This window comes from Sturnira hondurensis, unplaced genomic scaffold (genome assembly GCF_014824575.4).
Source record: "Sturnira hondurensis isolate 20B ecotype Veracruz unplaced genomic scaffold, ASM1482457v3 Scaffold0002039, whole genome shotgun sequence".
Classification (NCBI taxonomy): domain Eukaryota; kingdom Metazoa; phylum Chordata; class Mammalia; order Chiroptera; family Phyllostomidae; genus Sturnira; species Sturnira hondurensis.
Genome location: NW_028074670.1, coordinates 3139481 through 3163057, shown reverse-complemented (window position 1 = coordinate 3163057; position 23577 = coordinate 3139481). Strand labels below are relative to the sequence as shown.

The following is a 23577-nucleotide window of genomic DNA, read 5'->3' as shown; positions in this document are numbered from 1 at the left end:
ATTACTTCTGATCTAAGGGGAGTAAATGTGGCTTTTATTTCTGTTATAATCCAAAATGCAGTGTCTGAGTTTTTTCCTTCTGTTGGTAACTCAAGCTGATGTGAAAGCAGTGGGTTCAGCCCCCACCTCCTAAACCTGCTCCCCTCCCCCAACTGAGGCCCAGGCAGCTTCCCCTTAGTCATCTGGGCGGCCCCAGGGGTAGCCAGAACTCAGCACTTCCTTACTCACAGGCTTCCTTCCTCTTCACACCTGAGAGGCCCGGTATATGCCTCAGTCACCCGGCCCCAGGTGAAGATGAAGACTCAGAGCCTTCATCGTGGGAGACTGATGCAGTGACCCTGACAACCGGTAATAAATGAGAGGGTAAGACAACCCCGACCCGGGGCACCAGTTCCCGACTCCACGTGGCCGTATCACGATCCTTGGAAGAGCCTGTGCTTTCAGCAAAGCACAGGTGGGTCTGCCTGGTTCCGAGGAATTTCCCCTTATGAGCGTTAGGATGAATTTGTGTGAACACTGGCCAAATGCCACCCAGGTCCACTTGACCCTGACACCTCAAAAGCAGGGTTCGTTGCACCAGTGCTAAGAAGGAGTGAGGCGAACCATTTTGTGTCACCCCTGCCCACAAGGGTCTGTTTGCTTGACCTTGGCCATAACATGAGCAAAGAGCCTGGGAATGCCTAAGCAGGATGTGGGCCTCTGGAGAAAGCCAACCACCCCCTCACAGAAAGTTGGAAGAACTGGGTCAATCATAGGAATCCAACCCTCCATTTTACCTCCACCTCCCCACCTTCATCCCCACACCTATCAAAGTGAAGAACAGACTCGGGGCAAAGAGCAGCAGGGAGCACCACCTCTATCGCTCAGAGGTCGGTGCGGACATCAGACACTACTCGGTGTCTCAAGGAACAGGTGCACTAAGCTTTGAGAATGGCTGCAGCTGCAGAAGCCAGAGGGCTGATGTTAGGTACCACAGCAGCTGTAAGGCAGGAAAACCTACGACTCACAACTTCACCAGGCTCATGAAGCAGGTAACTAAACGGTGGGAGGTAGAGGCTGGCGCCTGCACAGGCTTGTGTCTGCCGGACCCTGCGCATAACTGCCACCACCACTGAAGAAAGAGGTCTTCTGCCCCCTCTGCCTTCCAGTCTCACATAAGTATGCCTCACTACGAGAATCTTAGTAATAACAGCAAGGGAATCTGGGGAAGTTCAGCCCTCCTGCCCCTGCAGTACAGGGGGACAGAGGATCCTGAGGACCATCACACCGCTCTTTCCATGAGACCCTCAAAGACCTTCTGGGCCCAGGAAATGACAGAATGAACACACAAGAAAGTCTCTGGGAGAGGGAGAGCTGCAAGCCCAGGCAATTAAACTAAACCTAAATCAGATTAGGAACAAAGACACCTACTTCCTACTGGTCCCACCCAAGTCCTAGGAAGACCCTCTTGGTTGCAAGCTCCTAAGAGGCCCATGAGTACATAAGGGAACCTCACCACAGGTGGGAGACGCTGGTCTGGAAACAGGGTGCGAGCTGGTGCAGCTGGGGGAGGGGAGCCTAGGTCAACTTGGCAGGGCTAAAAGTTCCCGTTTCAGACTAAACTGGGGCAGTTCTACTCTTACTCATTTTATATAAAGATGTCCCATAAGCTTTTTTTGGAAAAGACACACACATATAATAAATAAATAAGTATATAAATAGGCAAGAGGGGGAGTGTTTGAGAACCACTCTCTTGCATTGCCCCTGACGAGCACGTCAGTGACACAGCCACGCATTACTCATAATGAAAGCACCTGTCAGTGTGCAGCAAGCACCCTACTCACCAGACCGTGAACAGAGAGGAGGGAGCAAAGGCCCCACGGCCTACGGACTCCCCCACATCCAGAACCAGGAGCAGGGGGACAGAAGAGCAGCAGGAGGACAGAAAGGTGGACCAGCATCCAAAGTTGCGGGCGTAGGCCCAGGAGTAGGCCCGGGAGTGAAGCAGTGCCAGAGGTCAGAGGCTGTGAGCGAAGGGTTGTTTCTCTGACACATACACATTGTGGGGAAAAGTTTACACACAAAAACTGGTATTTATTTTCACATAATTCATTTACAATTAATTCTTTTCATCATGTTACAAAACTGTACACTACCCCAAGCACTGTTGGATAACCAAAAGTCATTCCTTGGAAAGAGAAGCATCGACATGGACTTTGATTCTGAACACCTTCTCCTGGGGTGGGCCTGTCAAGGCCAGACCAGAGCATGGAGGACAAGAAAGGTCGTCCTTTAGTCCAAGGGGTCATGGTCTTAGCCTGGCTCCTCCAGTCATTGCAGGAGGGGTGTCTCTGTTTGGAAAGCCAGAACCAGCACCCAAAACACAGGAGTCCAGAGAGACAGGGAGGCCCTGCCGGCCACCATCGGGTGGCGGTGGGAGTGTCCAGGCCGAGGGTCCGAAGCTCAGCAAAGATGTGCCTGTCCAGATCGGGGACCTGGAGTTGTGGCACCAGGGCACTAGGAGGCAAAGGAAAAGGGTCTCAGGACACAGCAGGGTCACTGGATGCTCCAAGGCCCCCAGTGCCAACACAGCTCCCTTCTTTAGAGGCCACAGTGGTCTTTGCATTAAGTTTCTTGGCCTCGTTACCACTGCTACAACCAAACCAAATGCACTAAGACTAACACGACTGAGCAATCCTCCCCTGGCTATTTGGTTCTTGGTTGAAGAATTATTAAAATCTAGGTGTAAGAAGGCCCAATTCAGACTCACTTACCATTAGTTTCTAGGCATTCTCAGGCAGGGACCTGTCTTACTGACCATACACTGCGGCACAGCCAGGCCGGGAGGAGTCCTCTCTGGGTCTCTGGCTCTCTCCCCTCCCCCAGCTCAGGTCTGGTGTGAACACCACACAAGACATCCCAGGTCAAGACAGTATGAGCTGAGGGGCCTACGACCTGGTCCTTTTCAGCTCAGCTGTAAAGAGTCCAACTCTATGGCTACCTTGAAAGAAAATGGCCCAGCCTGAAAAAAGTCCAAAACAGACCAACTTATCCCTCCATCAATGAAGAGTGGTTGAGGAGTCGAGCACCACAGGCAACCTGGACACCAAAACGATCTGCCCCTGACCTCCAGGTCCTGTTTGGCTGCTAGCTTCTGTTCACACCCCACAGCACACTGGGTGCCTGCTTCTCGCCTTTCCATGGCTCCCTGCTCCCTCAGGCATAAGACGCTCACAGCCACTGCACCTGTTTACTCTCCTGGACCCGTCTCATCACACTCTCTCTTGACTTCCCAGACTCCAACCAGAATCACTTTATCTGGATTTCTTTAACATGCGTGCTCTCTCCACACCAGACTCTCATACTGTTTCCTTTACCTGAAACTCTTTCCCTCCTTGTTCATTTACTTATTAGTTTATTCGTTGTTATTGTGTACCTGTGCAGGCACTGGGTCCCTGAATCTCCTGATCCAGACTTAGAAGTCCTATTCATTGGGGTCCACTTTGTCAGGCTTCTTCTATGCAGCATCCCCCACCCCGCCCCCAAGTTAAGTAGTAATCTCCAACACACACACAAGGACATGCCCACGGCACCCTGCACTCGGCTTGCAGAGAAACAGCTCAAAATCCAGCTTTCTCCCCAGACCGGGAGCTCCGTGAAGGCAGAGGGCCACTGTCTGTCTGGTTCACAGCAAAGCCACAACAGCAGGAACACAGGAGGAACTCAGTAAGTCCGGGTTGAACTGAATTAGATCCTGAATCCCAAGCCTCTCAGTGCAGTTCTTCCATCAGCCCTATGCCATGCAGACCAGGCTGGGTCACCACCTCCTAGATCCACGCTGACCCACCCCCTAGGTATCTCAGAGAGTGCATACCTTCTGTGGTCATCACACTCCTGTGTGGGGCTGAACAGCCCATTAATACAGAGCTGCTTCCAGCTCTGTAAACCTCTGAAATTCTCCTTGATCTGTGATGGAGAAAGGGATAGCAAATCAAGTTCTTCACAACCCTTATGCCACCCTCATTCTACTTTTACCTGCTCACTTCAACAGGCCCATCCATGCCCCTGCCGCCACCTCCATTTGTGAACAAAGATAAACATGGTACCCTTTCCCTGGCTTTAAGCAACTACCTTTAATCCGGATTCATCTCTGTCACAGTGGACAGAAGACCACCGCCCGGGGCCGTGGGGAAGGTGCAGTTCCACTCTCACCAGAGCACTGAACCGCCACCCCTTAGGCAGAGTGAGGGCATTCATGGGCTGCTCCCCACCCATTCTCCTGGGGGAAGGATGGCCGCAGGTGATGGTCCCCTGGCAGGCCTCACCTCCCCTCCAGTCAGACCCACAGGTCCCTGAACTGCTGCAGCTGCTGCCTCCACTATGGCCCCTCCGCTTCTTCCAGAACTTCCTCTTTGCCTCACCAGGCAGGTTGGTACTTCCCAGCAGGGACACGTGGGATGGCAATAGTGAGTGCACCACAGATGCAGCTTCCGGTACCAATGCTTCCAGGGTGAGTACTTCCGGAGCAATGATGGCAGGGGAGCTGGGCCTCGATAAGGGGCTTCTTACTCTTCTCTCTGTAAACAGGGATGTAAGGAAGAAGGGTTTGGGCACCCTCCCCACCTCCCCACCTAAAGGCTAGGGACCTCACGGGTAATGTGAAAGTTCAGGCCAGCCAGGGAGGGCAGGGTTCTCCAAAGCACCCCGAGAGCTGATCCCATACCCTCACTGTACTTTCTCCAAATCTCCCAGCCCTGCGTAGGAAATACAAGGTTTCTTTTTAGCTGCATATAATTGTTGCCCTTCCCCTAGATAGGTCAACACTTTCTAGAAAGTCCCAGAAAACTGCAGCATTTAAATATAGGTAAAAGTCTTTAAATGCAATTTACTTAGAACAATTGAAGAGGCCCTAACCCTGTTAATCCCTTGTGTACCCTTTTAAGGGCTCTTCTCAGCTCTTTGGCTGCTGGTAGCCACTCCGTCCCCTGGGAGTGCTCAGGGGACTGGCTTCTAACCTCCTTACCCAGGTCTGACTAAATCACCTTTTCCAAAGCAAACATGTTTTTCACAACTGAGGAGAAACTCAAGCTTCTAGTTTTCCCCTAAGCATGACTATTGTCTCCCCCAAAACTCTTCCGGTGAGGAAATAAGCCATTCGAATGATGAAATTTCTTCCCACGACATGACTTTTGTCAAGGGTTGGGAGGGAGGGGGGTCATCAAGTAAAGAATCCCAGTCACTAGAGGTCAATCCCATTGCCTGCTGATGTAGGCAGCGAGGGACCTGAGGAAAGGGAGGAGTGGGTGTGCCCATGCGCACATGCCTGCTCCTACAGTGCGGGGCAGCAGACCAGCCTAGGTAGGAGCACAGCCACTCCACTCCGGTTCAGCCTGACGAACCGCCCACCTGCAGAGCAGGCCTCAGTCCTGACCCACAACCTGCCAGAGCCGAGATGTCAGTTGGTCCTCATGGCCCTGTGTGAGGAAGGGAGGTGTAAGATAAAAAACAAAAAAGGGAAAGAACCAGGCTGGACCCCAAAAAAAAGTAAAAGAAGGGAATTCCTCAACTGGTAAAGAAAGAAAAAAGATTCCTACTCTGAACCATCCAATAAAAATGAGGTTTATTCCTCTTGCTTTCATCTTTCTTGTATTTGCTGTCCTGGGGAATCACCCACTTTACAGTGGCAGAACCAGAGGACCAGGAAAACAAACTGACTTGCCCTGGGTCCCAACAAGATTCAGTGCCATTTTCGAGTAATATTCATCATCGAGATTTTTTTCAGGTTATCAAGCTAATCCATTCTCACTGTGGAAACTATGAAAAGTAAGGACTAGGGTCACTGTCATCTCCAGGGAGAAAGCCTAGAAACAAATGCTCACACGGCTCCGCCACAGGCTTGAGGGTCCCTAGCGTGGTAGGGGTGGCTTCACTGCCAGGAACAGAAAATTCCAGCTCTTACACGCAAGTTTAGTTAAACCCCTATTTACTCATGGAGGCTTGACCCATGGCCATTTCGGTAACAGTATAGGGCACTTATGCTGACAGACTGCTTGCCTTCTGCCTGCATTTCACATAGTCCACTCACTCCACAGACATCCCCAAGAAAGAAACATCCTGGTCAAGATGGCCTCTCTCCTGGGCTCACACCCACGGACATGTGGTACCCAAGAAAGAGTCCAACGTGGAGCCTTGGGCTGGATATTTAGCTGAGCCTCTGCTGCTTCTGTAAAGTGGACATAGCTCCGCTGGTTACTGTGAGGATTTAAACAGCCCACACACTACGCTTCACCAAGGGCTGAGCACACGGTATGCACTTCATGTGCATTCCCCTTTCTCCCAACCCCTCTGTCTGGTGATGCATGTACCCCAGCAGAGCTGACCAAAATCTAGGAGTACCCCACTATGTGGCCAAAGGGAGACATGCCAGATCCTCAGTGGTATCTGTGGTAGGAAGAATAATGGCCCCCCAAAATGTCCACATCCTAATTCTCGGAACTTGTGACTAGGTTGCCTTATATGGGGAAAAGGGTTTTTGCAGATAAGGTTAAGGACTTTGAGATGAGAGATCATCCCAGACTATCTGGGCGGGGGGGAGGCCAATCTAATCACATGGGCCCCTAAAACCAGAGAACCTTTCTGTGGTGCATGGGAGATGTAACTACAAAATAATCAGAGAGATGCGATGATGCTGGATTTGAAGATACAGTGGGGGAGCGGGGGTTAAGCCAAGGAATGTGAGCAGCTTTTATATATAAGCTGCAAAAAGCAAGTACAAGAATTCTCCCCCAGAGCTTTCAGAAGGGAAGGCTGCCCTTCCAACACCCTGATTTCAGACCATTGAGAACTAGGTCAGCCTTCTGAGCTACATAAATGTTAAGACCATAGACCTGTGTTGTTGGAAGTCAGTGACTTTATAGTAATTTGTTACAGCAGCAAAACACACACACACATGCACACACACATGCAGTATCTATTGTCCTGGGAAGGGGGCATTACTAGCTAAACCCTCCACCAGACAGGACCCCCATCCCTTCTACCTCTATGCCCAGGAAAGGGCAGCAGCTTCACAGCCAGGAGCACTGCCTATGTATTCCAGCCTGCTAACAGGTGGACAGTAGAGGCTGCTAGTTGCCCTCGTCCCTGGCTTCCTGATACTGGCCTACCCCAGCCCCCGGGGACTGCAGGACCTGGAGGAAGCTAGGTCACCAATCAGCAGCCCTTCTGCCCCCACCCATACCACCCTGCCCCCGATTCAGGTTCCATATGGTCCAGATCATCCTCAAGGATTGGCAATGGCTGCTGGGAGGGAAAGAAGGAAGCAGGTGTCCCCATAGCCCCTGTCCTGTCCTCCTCAGCACCGCTTCACTGTGGGCATTTTCGCTGCTCTAGGCCCTTATCCCCTGGCCCCACCCCCTCCCCAAACAGGAGCTCCTGTGAAGACTCCATGCTTCCACGTGGCCTCACCCAGGAGCACTGCGGGTGAGTTCACCACTAAAGGGTCTTAGATGCTCCCCTGACAAAGCACACACTGTGTGCCAGGTATCAGGATAGCTAGGGCAGAAGCACACACCAAGCTCCTTGGGAGCACGCAGGAGGGTGAGCCCAGGCTGGAAGAGTGAGGAAGAGGTGGCATTTTCCCTGGCTCTCACTGATTCTGATAGAATCAGAGGCAGAGGCAGTGAATGAATACCTGGAGAGGAAACTGTGTGAACAAAGACAAATGGGATGGAGAGTAAAACATGGGAGAAGAAAGGACAGACAGAGAGGGGTTGTGCAGGTGGAGGGGTCTGAATCATATCCTGGCTCTCATGCGACCTTTTATAGTTTCTTCATCAGTAAAGGAGAGGAAACACCACCTCCCAGGATGGTTCTGAGGATTAACTGAGCACCTCTGTGAGCCTGGCTGCCACCTGGAAATCAATNCTCCATAGCCCCTGTCCTGTCCTCCTCAGCACCGCTTCACTGTGGGCAGTTCCACTGCTCTAGGCCCATATCCCCTGGCCCCACCCCCTCCCCAAACAGGAGCTCCTGTGAAGACTCCATGCTCCCACGTGGCCTCACCTAGGAGCACTGCGGGTGAGTTCACCACTAAAGGGTCTTAGATGCTCCCCTAACAAAGCACACACTGTGTGCCAGGTATCAGGATAGCTAGTGCGGAAGCACACACCAAGCTCCTTGGGATGACGCAGGAGGGTGAGCCCAGGCTGGAAGAGTGAGGAAGAGGTGGCATTTTCCCTGGCTCTCGCTGATTCTGATAGAATCAGAGGCAGAGGCAGTGAATGAATCCCTGGAGAGGAAACTGTATGAACAAAGACAAATGGGATGGAGAGTAAAACATGGGAGAAGAAAGGACAGACAGAGAGGGGTTGTGCAGGTGGAGGGGTCTGAATCATATCCTGGCTCTCATGCGACCTTTTATAGTTTCTTCATCAGTAAAGGAGAGGAAACACCACCTCCCAGGATGGTTCTGAGGATTAACTGAGCACCTCTGTGAGCCTGGCTGCCACCTGGAAATCAATCCATAAATGTTCTTTTCCTTCCCCTGCAAAGTGAGCAGCCAGTTCGATGACAGCACCTGTTCTCAGCCCTCACGATGCCTCGGGATCTCATGGAGATATTTTTCTAATGTTGATTCCTGACCTCTCTTCCTCCAGGGACAGGTATCAGGGCTCACAGACAGAATTAGGGAGCCTAGAACAACCAGCAAAACACACACATGCACGCACACACCAGGCAGGGTCTTCTCCGGCACTGCCAAGAACAGCGTGTCAAACCCCTGCCAGTCAATCAGTCTGGGGCTGCGGGCTGAGATGTGACCAGGGAACTCAGCCCACCCTGCTTTTTGGAGCACACAGTCCAATGGACGAGAAAAAACCCACAGTCCCCTCAAACAGGCAGAGAACCACGAGGGGCTGGGCTCTCTGGAGCTGGAGACCTGAGCACCGCACAGAGCTGAACTAAAGAGGGGCAAGATTTTCCCCATCACGGGGAGGAGGGAAGGGCACTTCAGATGAGGAGGAGAGCATTAGCAAGGGTGGAGAGGCAGTGGCCAGGACAGAAGTGTTCTGGGGCAAGAAGCACACCTGTGCTGGGAAAGGCAGAGTCTGTGTGCCACGACAGCAATGAAGAAACTAGACTTGGAAAAATAAGTGAGAAACCACTGAAGGTTTCTGAGTAAGGGACACTCAAAAGATTAGTCGCACAGGAAGGGAAAGAATGGGCCAGAGAGCAATGGCCACACAAGTAGGGAAGAGGGGCAAGTTCCAGAGAGGCTTCGATGGAGGACGCCAGGGCCCTGGTCAAGGTGAAAGATGGCAACTCTCAGGAGAGGGCTTTCGTGAACTAGAAGGTGCCATGTGACACACTGACCGTGGGCTATGCAGAGAGGTGGGGATGAGGCCAGCCCAGGATGTACCCTGGGTGACAAGGAAACTGAGACTGGGCTGCCAGGGAGACCCCTTTGGAGTGAGAGAACAGGATGAGGACTGGGCTCGAGATGACCTGGGTTGAAGGCAAATCTTCCCAAGAGAAAGACGCCACCTGGAGAACGGCAGCCATTAGCACTCATGACAGCTGGAGCCCCCCTCCATCCCCCAACAGAGGGGACAGGCACTTTCCCCCTGGAGTGTTCTCACTTCGGCTGAGGTCTCGGTGAGAGGGGCAGGTGGTGCTGGTGACCAAGGTTTGGAGGAAGTGGGGGCAAAAGAAATGGAGGATGTGTTGTGGGGTGAACTGTTTCCCCCAAATTCATGTTGAAACCCTAACAACCAGTTCCTCAGGTGTGACTGTACGTGTAGACGGAGTCTTTGATGGGGTGGTTAAGTTAAAATGAGGCTGTGAGGGTAGGCCCTGATCCAATCTGACAGGTGTCCTCAGAAGAAGACCTGTGGACACAGACACAAGGACTGTGTGTACATGAGGAAAGGTGAGGGCGAACTGAGAAGGCAGCCATCTATCTGCAAGCCAGGACAGAGGCCTCAGAAACGGCACAGCAAAATCTGAACCCAGGCAGTCTGGCTCCAGAGCCTACACAAGTTTGCCAGCTGACTGCTCAACAGCTGAAAACTGGGAAACGAAATGAAGGTACACCCAAACTGCAGGGGGTGCTGACAGCCGGTCTGAAGGCCTCTCCCTTGTCCTGACTCCACGGCTCTAAGAAGCAGAGTGAGCTTTGGATCAGCCTTTGGGACCCTGGGGAGCCAAGGATGGTGTGGTGGCTACTGAGTTCTTGGGTCCAACTGTAGAATCTCTGACCCCAAGAGTGACAAAAGCCAACTGAGTCAGATAAAGGGGAATGGGAGGAACAGAGAGTGTATATGAACTGAACTGGGTCCCCCAAAATTCATACAAGGGGGACCCAGAAAAGTGGAAATATCTTCTGGAGAGCAGGTGCCTTGTAGTACAGACTTCCCTCTCTAGGTGAGTGTGCTAGGAACCCATCTGTATCAGTGTACCAGCTGGCGTTGTTGTGAGAGGCTGTGTTTGGCTTCAGTGAATTCTTTTTGAAGACTCTTTCACAGCATTTGCCCATTTCACAGTAGGTGATTTACAAGCATACCCACCCACATCATGCTGAGTGTCCAGCAGTTTTTGACCAAAACAGCATGATGCCCATGCCCCGCCCTCCCTATTCACCCCATCTCACCCCAAGTGACTCTTTTTCGTTTCTCCAGATGAAAAAGTCTTCAAAGAGAAACATTTTGCTGATGTGGAAGAGGCAAAACAACAAAAAACCAGCAGAAGCACTAAAAGCCCTCAAAATCTACAAGTTCAAAAACTGCCTTGAGCAATGGGAAAAACATCTCGGTAGGTGTGTTGCATCAAATGGAGAGTAACTGAAGGTGACTGAAGTTTAAACATGCAAGAATAAATACATGATTTTTTGTAAATTTTTTGTAAATTGCAGTGTTTGGGGGGTCTCCCCTTGTATGTTGAAACCCTAACACCCAGTTCTTCAGATGTGACTGTCTTTGCAGACAGAACATTTAATGAAGTGATGAAGTTAAAATGAGGCTGTGAGGCTGGGCCCTGATCCAATCTGACAGGTGTCCTTATAAGAGGGGAGATTTGGACACAGAGACACAACGACTATGTGCACATGAGGAAAAGTGGGATGAGGGGGTGCAGGTGTGAGAAGGCAGCCATCTGCCAGCCAAGGAGACAGGCCTCAGGAGGAACCACACCTTACAACACCTTGATTTTGAACTTCTAACATTTACTGAGTAGTACGAGCTGCAGGCACTGTTCTTGATGCTTTACACATCACTTAACAACCCCTCAACAACCCTATAAAGTAGGTATTTTATTACCCCCACTTAATAGATGAGGAAGAGGCACAGAGAAATTAAGCAGATTGCACCTTGAACCCAGATGGTCTGGCTGCAGAGTCCACACTCTCAACAAATAAGGAATTTTAAAAAATTGTCAAGTGAATAAACAGCCTCCCTGAGCAATGCCCCAGCATTCTGAAACCAAACTACTCTGTCTAACTGCAGTGTTCCTCCTACTCCAAAGGTGAGCTCCGTTTCTCATTTTTTAATTTTATCTCCAGATTCCCATGACAAAGTTGCTCTGTGCAGCGCTGCAGCAGTATGCAAAGCTGTGCCCTGCGAACATGGCAAGCCCAGGTGTGGCAGAGATCGCCGGTGCCATCCATCTGACACAATTCCATCCAGAAGACCTGCCTTCCAACATGCTCAGATCCAACCCACCCACTGGTCACCAGCCAACCTGCTGCCAGCTTCGTTCTGGCCCAGAATGCACCTGGCACAGCAGCACCATGGGGCAAGCTGCTGTCCTGTCAGAGTGCCCATCCTTCCCCTGTGCCCAGGGCCCCATTATTCTGACGCTAGATGTACGGGAGGCTCTTGACAGATCAGTTGAGTTTGACAGGGGTGGAAGGTGACAGGTGGCCTTGTGTGCCCAGCTCGCGCACGCCCCAGTGTTGGGCATGTTCCACCACGCAGCCCCAGCAGGCTGCTGAGTGCTGTGTATCGGCCTTGGCCTTGTATCCTGCACTCTTGTGACCTGAACTCAGTTGTTGGTTTTCATTGGTTTTTGATAGATTACTTAGGATCGTCTATACACAAGATCATGTCAACTAAAAAAAAAAGAGAGATTTTCTTCCTCCTTTCCAATTTGAATGCCTTTTATTTCTTTTCCTTGTCTAATTTCCCTGGCTAGAACCTTCAGCACAGTGCTGAGGAGGGGTGGTGACAGCAGTCATCCTTGTCTCGTTGCTTACCTTAGGGGAAAACATTGTCTTTTACCATTAAGTACGATAGTAATGTGGTTATTTCATAGTGACTTCTTTAACAGGTTAATGAAGTTCCTCTCCATTCCTACTTGGATGAAAAAGTATTGCATGTTATCAAATGCTTTCCCTGCATGTACTAGAATCCCTGGAACCCATGAATGTTATCTTCTATGCCTCCCCCCCAAAAAAGAGGGATTTAGCAGGTTATCATTAAGCTGACAATGTTGAGATTGGAAGGTTACGCTGGTCACTCACTCTGCCATGCTGGAGTGCTTCTCTCCAACTCCCCAGTTTACTGGTTAAGGAAAAAAAAAAAACACCTAGGGAGATGACTTGTTCACATTCATGAAGCTATTAAAGAAGTGTGAAGAGAAAGCCTAGGTCTGCAAATGCTCCTGCTCTCCTGCTGCTCACAGCCAGCGTCTGGCGTTTCTGTCCTAAATCCCAGAGGCTACAAAACTGTGATGGAATCACTCAAGAAGAGAGAATTATTTCAAAAAGCCCACAAAAGGCAATAATTTTCCTAGTCTGTCTGCATGTACACAGCTAGTAATAGTTAATAATAATAGCAGAAGTAGCCCTAGCTGGTATGGCTCAGCGGATTGAGTGTCAGCCTACCAACTGAAAGGCCATCAGTTTGATTCCCAGTCAGGACACATGCCTGGGTTATGGGCCAGGGCCCTGGTTGGAAGCATGCAAGAGGCAACCAATCAATGTTTCTCTCTCATATCAATGTTTTTTTTCCCTCGCTTTCTCCCTCCTTTCCCCTCTCTCTAAAAATAAATAAATAAAATCTTTTTTTAAAATAAATAAAGTATAGTAATAGCTGAAGTATCAGCTCCAGGCCTTACACTTGGGAGGCTCACAGTCAGGTGGAAGAGAGAAGATAGATGAATTTTAGTGGAAGTCCAAAAAGTGAGAGGTGCCCGAATAACTTTGGATTTAGCGCTGAGTTTAGAAGAGAGAGCCATGCCTTCCAGCTGGAAAGCATATTGAGAGCCCTGGTGATGTCACATGCACCAGCCCACTCAGCAACAGCTCCACAGGCTGGACACTCAGGCTCCTGCGGGGGCCACTTAGCACCACAGAAAGTCAAAGGTGTCATTCATCTCACCTCCTCCCAGGTGCCCACTTTAGCATCCCCTTCAGGGGAGAGCATCAGAGGCAGGGTCTAGTCCAATGTAACCTGCAACTCACCGGCTCCGCAGGAAAAGAAAAAGCCTTTGTGGGGGAATCCCTCCAAAAGCGCCTTCACCCGCGTCCCCATCCTCTCGTTCCAGTTGCAGATAAGCTCCTGGAGGAAGTAGCTGTCGATCGCCTGCGCCGTGATGCGTTCCTGAGGCGCCAGCGTGGCATTGACGAAATTGGGAACCTCCACCAAAACAAAGAAAAAAATGAAGGCCAACAGCCTTACGAATGATATGGTTTAATCTGAGCATCAGTCACCGAGCCTAGTCGGTCAAGATGCTGGCAAGAGGAGGAGAAAGAGTGCGCACGGTTCTCGGAGTCTCCCACCTGCTCCCTTTCAAACTGTAATTGCACTCTCTGGAACCCAGGTGAAAAATATTAAATGAAGTGCAGCCAAGGAGCTATTTGGCTACTTAAAGCAGTACTTCTGTCCCATTTAAATGATTCTCTTCGATGCCATGTGTTTATATAAAAAGGCCATATCTTTGCATAGACTATCCATACTTTTAATTTGTTTAGTTCACACACACCCTTTTTTTAGTAAAAATAATTTCACATAGTTAAATTACTGATTCTCCTGTTTCTCCCTCTTGCTTTCTCCAATGTTCTTTGCCCTCCTGGCAAATAGCTCACCTGACTCCAGTACACGTTAGCCAATGCCAGCACTTTGGCTAACCGAGTGTTGTTACACCAAAAAGGTGGCAATCGGGACCGGTTCTTGCAACGCAGTGGCAGCAGGTGAGGCTGACACATTGCGTTCTCTCCTCACCCAGTTGGCTCCCTGGCTTCCCAACCCTCAGCCCCCTCAGCCCTTCTCCTGGGTGCATGCTCTCCTCCACTCGGGGATGGAACAAGGTTAACCATTGCCTTAGTCAAATATTGAATAGGACACCTACCCTGCCTGCTCCTCCTCTTTCCAGTAGCCTCTCAAAGACCTCCCTCAAGTCCCCACACTCTGTAACACAGCCACCAGTTTCTGTTTTATGGATAACAGATCTTCTTTTGCTATTCCCTCAAAATGATATTCTTTTGTTTTCAAATCAAAATTCTTATCGCCTCCTTTACCATCTTCTTTTTAATTACGTCATTTATGTAAGATCCTCCTGTCCATTTCCCAAAATCTCTTCACTTCCGCAGCGCGCTCCCCTGGTACCAGCCACCCACACGGGCACCCAGAACACGCGGAGAGACCTCTCGCTGCCACTCTGCTCCACCTTCTAAACACCGGACACCGCCTCACCCTGCACCGCTCAGCCCTGGCCTGCCCGGCCCCCACTCCTCCATGGTGGGCACACTCCCTGTACCTCGCGCCACCTGCAGGGCCCTGAGCAGGACAGGAACAGAGGAGCCACAGGAAAGAAATGTATACGACATCTGTCCCCTAACTGCTCCGTCAGCCTTACCACCTGCCCACATAACCTCCAAATCCCCCCATGCTAACTTTTCTCTCCTGCTTCAAATTTTAATTTTCCAATTGACCTTGACCTTTCTCCCCACTTCCCCCACCCCACCAAGAGTACACGTGAGAAATAGCACCACCACAAATTCTGCTGTTCCTTCTTGAGTGTAATTCTTGTTTTCCTTTTTCCTCTTGCTTGCTTTGCCTTGGTGTTCCTTCCTCCCACTCTAGACTCTCTGGAAAGGTCATTATGTCCTTTGGCACCTGTGGGGTGATGCTGGATTCAGCCTCTGCTGTCCCTCTCCTCAGTGCTGCCTTTCTTTTTTCACCTCTCCAAGAGTTTACACTGAACTGAAATGTTTTTCTTAAGGTGTTCTTGGTATGAGAGAAGACTGAGCCATTCATTTTAATGGACATGCCAGTCTGCAAACTGAGAAACACCTTACGGCCAAAGAACTTTGTTTATTTGGTCCTTTCTGAACATATTCAAATGTCATTCACCTTAAAGACATCTCACCTGTTCTTAAGAAGCTCCCAAAGCCTTGCTAGGATGTTTGTCTTCGCTCTGTATGTTTACTTTTGACAATTAAGCTTTACACAAGTTTGCATACCAAAACTAAGCCAATAACATCCATGATGTTTTAGTGTTTATTATATACCAGGCTCCCTACTAAGTATTTCACTTATGTTCTCATTTAATCCCCCTAAAATTCTAAAGTAGCAACTACTGCTAAATTGATTTTTAAAATTACAAAAATAGCCTTGGCTGGTGTAGTTCAATGGATTGAGCACAGGCTGTGGAACCAAAAGGTTGCCAGTTTGATCCCTAGTCAGGGCACATGCCTAGGTTGCAGGCAAGGTCCCCAGTGGGGGTCACGTGAGAGACAACCTCACATTGATGTGTCCTTCTATCCTTCCTCTCTATAAACAAATGAAATATATAAAATAAAATTATGAAACTAGTAATTAAATAACTAAGGTCACATAGCTTAGCAAACCAAGATAGGGATTTAAACCCTAACACCAGAGCCTGAGATCCTCACCACTACACTGTACGTGAGACACGCTGCCACCAAGAAGCAGCAATTAGCCTTGGTCGTGTGGTCTAATTTCATTATTAGGCTTAAGTTTTAAAAACTTAGGAATCTGAAATTGGGAAGGAAAAAAGAGGGAGGATGGAAAGAGAGAGGTGCAGAAAGGAGGGAGAAAGAGGGAACGGGGAAGGCAGGAAAGGGCCAGAAGGAAAGGCTAAAGCTTCTTTAAACTCAGATTAAGAGTAACACACACATATTACAGGTAATCTAGAAAACAAAACAGTATATAATAGAGAAATTGTAAATGGCCCATAATTTCAACACTCAGGCTTTAACGAGTTTTAACAACTTGTGAGTATATTGTGAATATATTTATTCTATACATTTTATACAGTTGATTGCCTTATATATAAAATTTACATCCTGCACTTTTTTAGTTGGCGTGTAAGCATTTCCTCATATGACTAAAGTCTTGCTTAACTTCACCCTGGCTGGTGTGGCTCAGTGGACTGGGTTCTGGTTTGATTCCCAGTCAGGGCACATGCCTGGATTTCTGGCCAGGTCCTCGGGAGGGGGCACACAAGAGGCAACAACACACTGATGTTTCTCTCCCACTCTTTCTCCTTCCCTTCCCCTCTCTCTAAAAATAAATAAATAAATAAAATATTTTTTAAAAATAAAGTCTTGCTTAGCTTCATGTATTATGTGATATGTCATAATTTAGCTCAACTTTCTACTGTCAAATATTAAGGTCTTCATTTAAAAAAAACTGTCATAAATAACAGACCATGAAGAACATCTGCAAGCAGAAAGTTTTTCTGTTTTAAAATTATTTCCTTAGTAGTTCTAAGACCAGGACTACTGAGTCAACGGGCATAAATCATTCAAACGTTTTTAGAAACACTTTCTTTTGCATTTCTAGAAGAAAATTTTAATTCTCCATTAAGACACAAACTTAATAAGAATGGAATACTAACACAGGCCCTCTCCCAAAACCAATGTTGTGAGAAGCCCCACCTCCGATAGAGTTGGCAGCTCCCCATGAGCGCAGCCCTGACAGCGGGCCCAGGACACGCGCAGCTGTGACTGCCCCCTACTCGCCCTGCCTGCAAGGCTCTTCCTGTGCCTCTGCACCTGCCAAACACACACTTGTCCTTTCAGATTGCAGCAGAAGAGTCTCCTCCTCAGTGAAGCCGTTACGGGGGGAGAGACCCGAGTCAGGGGACCCCCTCACCCCAGCTTGTTCCTCAGTTCTTGCCTCACTTGCAAGAGACGAGTTCAAGCAGAGACAAACCCATATGGTGGAAAAGAGATACCAAGTTTATTTCTGAAACACATAACAAGCACAAAGCTGCAAGCAGGCACCCACCCAGCTAGTCTGAATGCCCCACATATAGAGGAAATAAAATTGATAGTAAGTTCGCTCTATACACTTGAGCCAAGGCTACGAGTGGGCGCTCAGCTAATCTGAGTTCAGGGGTTATGTGCTTTCGACAGTTTCTAGCTTCCCCCTCCTTCTTCTGCTTCCAAACCTCTTTCCCACCTAGCAAAGGCTTTTTGTCTATTAGCGAAATTGTTACAGAGGCTCCCTTTCTCAGCACAGAGTCTCAAGGACTCCCTCACTCCTGCACTACCTTTGCCTTTGAACACCCGGCAACCTTATGGGTCCAGGCTCAGGACTGCTGAGTTAACTGGTGAGACATGGTTTCCTTTTGTTTCCAGACTCATGTTTTAAGTTCTTTGTCAGACTGTAGCGGCGGGGGGTGGGGGACGCCTGCTTTATTTTCCCTCCTGCGGCTCATTCTAGCTGCTGCCTACAGTAACAAAGCAGCCATCACGTCCTGCAGCCCAGGGTACCCTGCGACCTCTCTCACACACCACCAAAGGCACCACCCTATTCTGTCACCTCAAGAGCAGCAGCTGTGTCCTACTCACCTGTATTTTTTCACTGTCTGGCACACAGGACCTGGCATACTCTAAACATCTGATAAAATGTGACTGACTTAATAAATTTTAGAAATGGCTCTGTGAAGGCCAAAATCTGAAGCAGCATGAATCCTCATAAAAGAAGCCTGGCAAAACCTCACCTACCGAGCCAAATAAGGAAGCATTTTCAGTAAAGCCAAAGCAGCAAACTTCTCAGGAAAGTAGAAATGGGGGCTGGGAGCGCCACAGCCTGGGAAGTTAACAAAACCACCCTACAGCAGAGGCGAATCTTACCCCAGAGACTCACATTTTATTTGAGCGCGTCCCTCAGCCAGCTTTGGGAGGTGTGCATTAGCGCTCATTCCTTAAGTGTTTGTCCTGACTAAGGCTTCCATTCTCTGACCAAGCTTCCATATCCCGGCCTTGTGTTAAGACAGGATAAGTTGTGTCACAAAGCAAATTAACCCGGAATTCAATGGCTCTGCCAATGTCAGCTTGCTCACACAAAGTCTCAGTGGGTCAGTGGCCCTTCTAGTCCCTCAGAAATCCAGTTCTTTTACCTTGTGCCACCGCCATCCCAATATATGGTCTCCAGGGATGCCGTGGCAAGGGAAGCGAATGACCATGGAGGTGACATAGCAACTCTTAAATGCCTCATCCTGGAGTTCCCACATTTCATTAGCTAGAAATAGTCACACGGCCTTGCCTAATCCTCAAGAGGGCTGGGAAATATAGTCTCCCCATTTGCCTGGGGAGGAGTAGAGAGCCTAACGGAGGTGAGCACTAAGTTTTATCCACAACACTCTAACCTTGAGGACAACCTATTCCTTAAAATAAACCCTAGAAAAATGAAAGACCCCTCAATTCTTTCTCATCACTATAGCCATGAAAGATTAAGTGGTGTAAGTAGGTAATTTCCCCTATCTTTCCTATGCAATTATAAACCTAAAAGCTTTGGTTAATGTCTCACAGACCGTCTGAAATTTCCTACCTAATTGCGGGCAGTCCCAGCCCTCTGTCTGCCTCAGGAGCTCTACATTTGCTGTTCCCCGGACTTGCCACACTTGGCCCACGCAGGGTCTGTCAGACCTCTGTTCTCCATTAGCACTCAGAGCAGCTTTCCTTGACCTCCACCGAAGGGCACCCCTGCCTCCTGCTGGTTACTTTCTATCTGATTACTTTGCTTTACTTTCTCCATAGCACTTATCAAGGGCTGAAATTATCTTCTTCAAACCTCCATCCAACCCTGAATTTGTCAGGCCATTGGGAAACCACCTACCAGTCTTCCTTCCTTTTGCATCTGTGCTATTCTATTCCTCGAGGCATTAAAATGGTTTGGGGAGTTTAGTACACTATGGAGATCCAAGGTATGCAGAATTCTTTAAGCAGAATTATGTACAGTCCCTAGGGGAAAACAGACATCAGGACAGCAACCTGGCCATTGGTGCTCATCAGTGACAGACCGTAGACCTGTGGTCTTCAAGCACCAGAAGACCTGGAGTCAGTGGGACCTGGGATTGGGGGACACAAGGGGAGGGAAGGCTGGAAGGGGAGCAAAATGCCAATCGTGATCCCAAGCTACCCTAGATTTCTACAAACTGAGTGGTTGCACAACCAAGCCTCATGGAGAACAAGAGAGATGATGAAAGGTGTCACAAGAGTTCGTTCTTGTGTCAACTAATAAAGGATAGAATCAAAATAAGTACAGTGATAAATATTCCTGGCGTTCATTCATTTATTCATTCTTCCTTCCATTTATTAGTTCACCTAAATAGTTCCTGCATAGGCACTGATCCAAGACCCGAAGATGCAGTAGTGAACAAGAAAGACAAGACTCTTGCCCTTCTGGCTCTCCATTTTACCTGGAATGGGAGGTGAGGTCAAGAAGAATCTGGGAAAGGGGAGTGGGGAGAGAGCTGAAGGAAGAGGGAAGGAGAGGCCCAGAGTTTCACTCTGTAATTTCAGGCTTGCCAGGCTGCCCATGCACAAGCAAATAAAACCCCTTCCCAGGAGTGTCCCTCCGCCGCTTTGCCTTAGGGGGAAGGAGGTCACCTCGTGTCACCCAGCACCCCAGAAGAGGGCATGCGATAACCACGAGTCTTTCAAGGAGGTCTGAATTGTGAACTTCAAGTCAGAGTTGGTGCTGAATCTTTCTTTTGTTACTAAAAAACGCAGAAATGCGCTTTTTAAATCTCTGACACAACTCCCTGGGATCACCACGTCTTTCTTTCCAGAGCCCTTGCAGCTGCTCTATCCAGTGGCCCCGGGGGCTTTCACGTGGTGCTTATTTGAATCCTAACAAATTCTGAAAGGTCCTAAGCATCTTGCAGATTAAGAGCCAGCACAAGATAAACAATGACCACTGTGCCTCCAGTGTCCACTTAAAAGCTGAGGGGGAAAGAGCTGGGTTTTCTTGGCTGGGAGGAGAAAGGATCCCAGACCACCATGCTCAGAGGCAGGCTCCAAGCCAACACAGTGCTCGCTGCCTGCCCAATGAAACACATTCAACGAAAGCCAGAGGAAGAAGGCTCAGAGAAGCACCTCAAGGGGCCCCTTGGCATGGGGTCATCCAAGGAGGCGGCCGCCCCAAACCCCTCCCTCTGGCTTAACAGAGACCTGGGGAAGCCTCTGGTGTACACTGTGTATCATTAAGGGGGGAAGTTCTCACTGACCCAAAGAACACCACTTGGAGAAAGAACAGAGACAGGTTCCTGAGAAAGGAGTCTGTGAGGGCCAAAGGGCACTTACCAGGTTTCCTCAGAGCCGTAATACTCCAGACAATGCTGAGCCCTTGCCAGCCTGCCACCTACCACAAACCAAGCAGGTCAGTCTCTGCCGTCTAGCTCTCTCTCCCCCAGGCTGCAGCCCTTTATCACCTATGCTGCTCAGATTGCAGACAAAGGTCCATCCAGGGACCACCCAGAGCCCCATCCAATGAAGGGCTTCACTGGATGAAGCCCTTGAGGCACGGATGGAGGTGCCTTCCTTGGGGCAAACCTCTGGAGCAAACCAAGGATGTCCATGCGGACAGCTAGAGAGGGATCTACCCATGATGCTCCCTGCGGCCCTGGGGCAGGGGCAGGAAGCATAGAAAGACCCCACACAAATGACAAACAGCCCCAGAGCCGCCCCAGTGAAAGCCACTGAGGTCCAGACCCAACTTCCTCAGAACCCCCCGCGGCATCTCCTGAGGTTCCACACTGCGATGGGATGAATGACTGTGGGTCATTCTCGTGTAGTTTACTCTCCTTCCTGTGCTTGGCGAAGCCTGACCAGTCTGACAAATCTGGGGTCTCAGGATGTGACTCACAGATTAGCAGATTCCTCAGGAACAACTCCGTTCCATTAAGTTGATCCCAGAGTCCTCTTCCAGGCCCTGCATCCTGATGGAGTGCCGCCACTGACCTAGCCTCCTGGTGCGGCAGGACCAGTAACAGGTGAGCGATCACAGCTGGGTGGGTGCCGCAGCCCGCTGCAGCAAGGGTGGTCACGAGGTGAGGCGAGGGGCATGTCCGGCCAGGAGCCAGGGCAGGGGCCAGGAAGGGGAAGCAAGCAAAGGAGAAGGTGCCAAGTCCTGGCTGAGTCCTGGCCATACCCACTGTCCTCTCGCCTCCTCCCCAACCGACTCCCAGCCACTGACTTCCTCCGTATCTCCTCTCCTCCTTTCTTTGGAGCCTGTGCTAACATTTCCTCACATGTTGTGACTGAAGGGTTTAAACAACAGAAATATATTATCTCACAGCTCTGGAGGTTCCAAGTCTGAAATCAAGCTGGGTGCAGGGTCATGTTCCCTTGGAAGGCAGGAGGGAAAGATCTGTTCCAGGCGCCTCTCAGCTTCTGGGAACTTCTTGGCTTGGGGTTGGTAACTCTAACCCTCTCGTGGCACCATTCCTGTGTGTCCGAACTGGATTCCTGCTACTCTGATGACCTCATCTTGACTTGGTCATCTGCAGTGACTCTATTTCTAGACAAGGTCACATTCACAAGTCCTGGGGGATTAGGACTTCGATGTAAGAATTTGGGGACCCACGTCAACTCATAAAACATGGTAATCTCAGCTCTACTGTTCTTTAATAGTTAAATATACATATGGTAGAAATTTTAAACAGTACAAATAGATCTCCTTCCCATCCGTGTTTTTCTTTTTTTTATTTTACTGTTGCTCTATTACAGTCCTCCCAACTTCCCCCCATGCTCTCCACTGCCCCTCCCACCCCCTGCCCCCACAGTCAATCCCCGCCCTGCCATCCGTGTCCACAGGTCACTTATACATGTTCCTTGACTAGACCCCTCCCCTTCTTTCCCCATCCCCTCCCCCATCCTTGGTTTTCAATTGTCATTCTTAAAAATAATCATTACTGCCAGTAGCTTTATTTTTCTCAAATGGACATTCTCTACAAGTAACAGCAGGCAGACAGACAAATATCAAGGGTGGACGGATGAGTAGACAGACAGACAGATGATCCTCCACTTTTTGACTTTTGCTTCTTTGGCCTTTAAGTTGTCCAATTAAAGCCTTTCCATGGATTAATGCTGATGGTACATATTCTAATACAAGGTTAAACTATCAAGGAACAAAAGCCCTGCTGGTGTGGTTCAGTGGATTGAGTGCCACCCTGAGAACCAAAGGGTCGCCACTTCGATTCCTAGTCGGGGCATACGCCTAAATTGCAGGCCAGATCCTCCATGTGGAGTGCTCAAGAGGCAACCACACATTGATGTTTCTCTCCCTCTCTTTCTCCCTCCCTTCCCCTCTCTCTAAAAATAAATAAAATCTTTTAAAAAAAAAGAAAAATTGCCATCTAGCAGGGTCTTCACAGAGGTCCCTGTCACTCACTGTCAATCTTTTAATAGCACCTGAGGGCACAGCAAGATGGACTGGACTGGAGAAGAGAGAACAGGAGGCGGATGTGCTGGAATATTAGAACTCTGAGCAACCTGGAGAGGGAGAGTGAAGTTGTTAGCATGGTTTATTTACAACCATAATGATTATTATTATAATAGTAGCAGCCACCACCCCTCCCCTACTCCTCCCCTCAAGATGTCAGTATGTCCTCTGGGAGGTAGAGCCGCATTTCTGCATTTACAGAGGAAGATGGGGTCCCTGTCCTCAGGGGTGGCTGTTGGGAGGGACAGGACAAAATGGTGTGTGAGGACAACAGGTCACAGAGGCCCTGGAGGATAAACACAAGCAGTGGGAGTTCAGGTGGAAGGAAAGTCTGCAGAGATGGATGAGTCCTCAGAGCTACTCCCTACAGTCTGGCCCACACCCACACCCGCGTCAACAAAGAGAGGGCACTGAGAGCAGTGAATCTACATGACAGTATTACCTGGTCCACAGCGGCCATGCAGTGGGCATAAAATACACCTCATGGGGGACTTGCAGCCACAGGGTACAAGGGCGGAGAGTGTCTTCTCAAGGATGCAGCAATGTCTGAGAGAAGCATTATCCTGACCAGCAAAACAGAAGTGACTGATGTGCAGAACCACATACGAATGGGGACCATGGGCCTCCCACCCACAGGCCCATCCTCCATCACCTCAGGCCAAGCTGCTGGCCTGATCAGCCACAAACTGTGAAGAGCATGCTGTCCATGGCCAGACCACCAGGGGAAGAGGCCACGGGTCTCTGTAGGGGAGGAAAACACTGTCCTTTATCCTTCTAGTTCTTTTGGCTGATCTAATAATCAAATACACTAGATAGACTAACAAGAGAAAATGACTAAATTTAATTACAGATGTATACATGGGAATTAAGATAGTTGAGTGTCAGATACATGGAAAATGAGGTATGC

At 49.4% G+C, this 23577-nt stretch overlaps 1 protein-coding gene across 1 annotated transcript in view; it reads right to left on the bottom strand.

Moving 5' to 3' along the window:
• Positions 1–2082: 2082 nt before the first annotated feature.
• Positions 2083–23577, bottom strand: part of TRABD2A (TraB domain containing 2A) — a 57658-nt gene continuing 36163 nt past the window's right edge. Inside the window, 5 exon segments of the mRNA XM_037039768.1 lie at positions 2083–2435; positions 2438–2496; positions 4305–4356; positions 4359–4556; positions 13433–13607. Coding sequence (XP_036895663.1) covers positions 2311–2435; positions 2438–2496; positions 4305–4356; positions 4359–4556; positions 13433–13607 — 609 coding nt within the window. The 3' untranslated portion in view covers positions 2083–2310.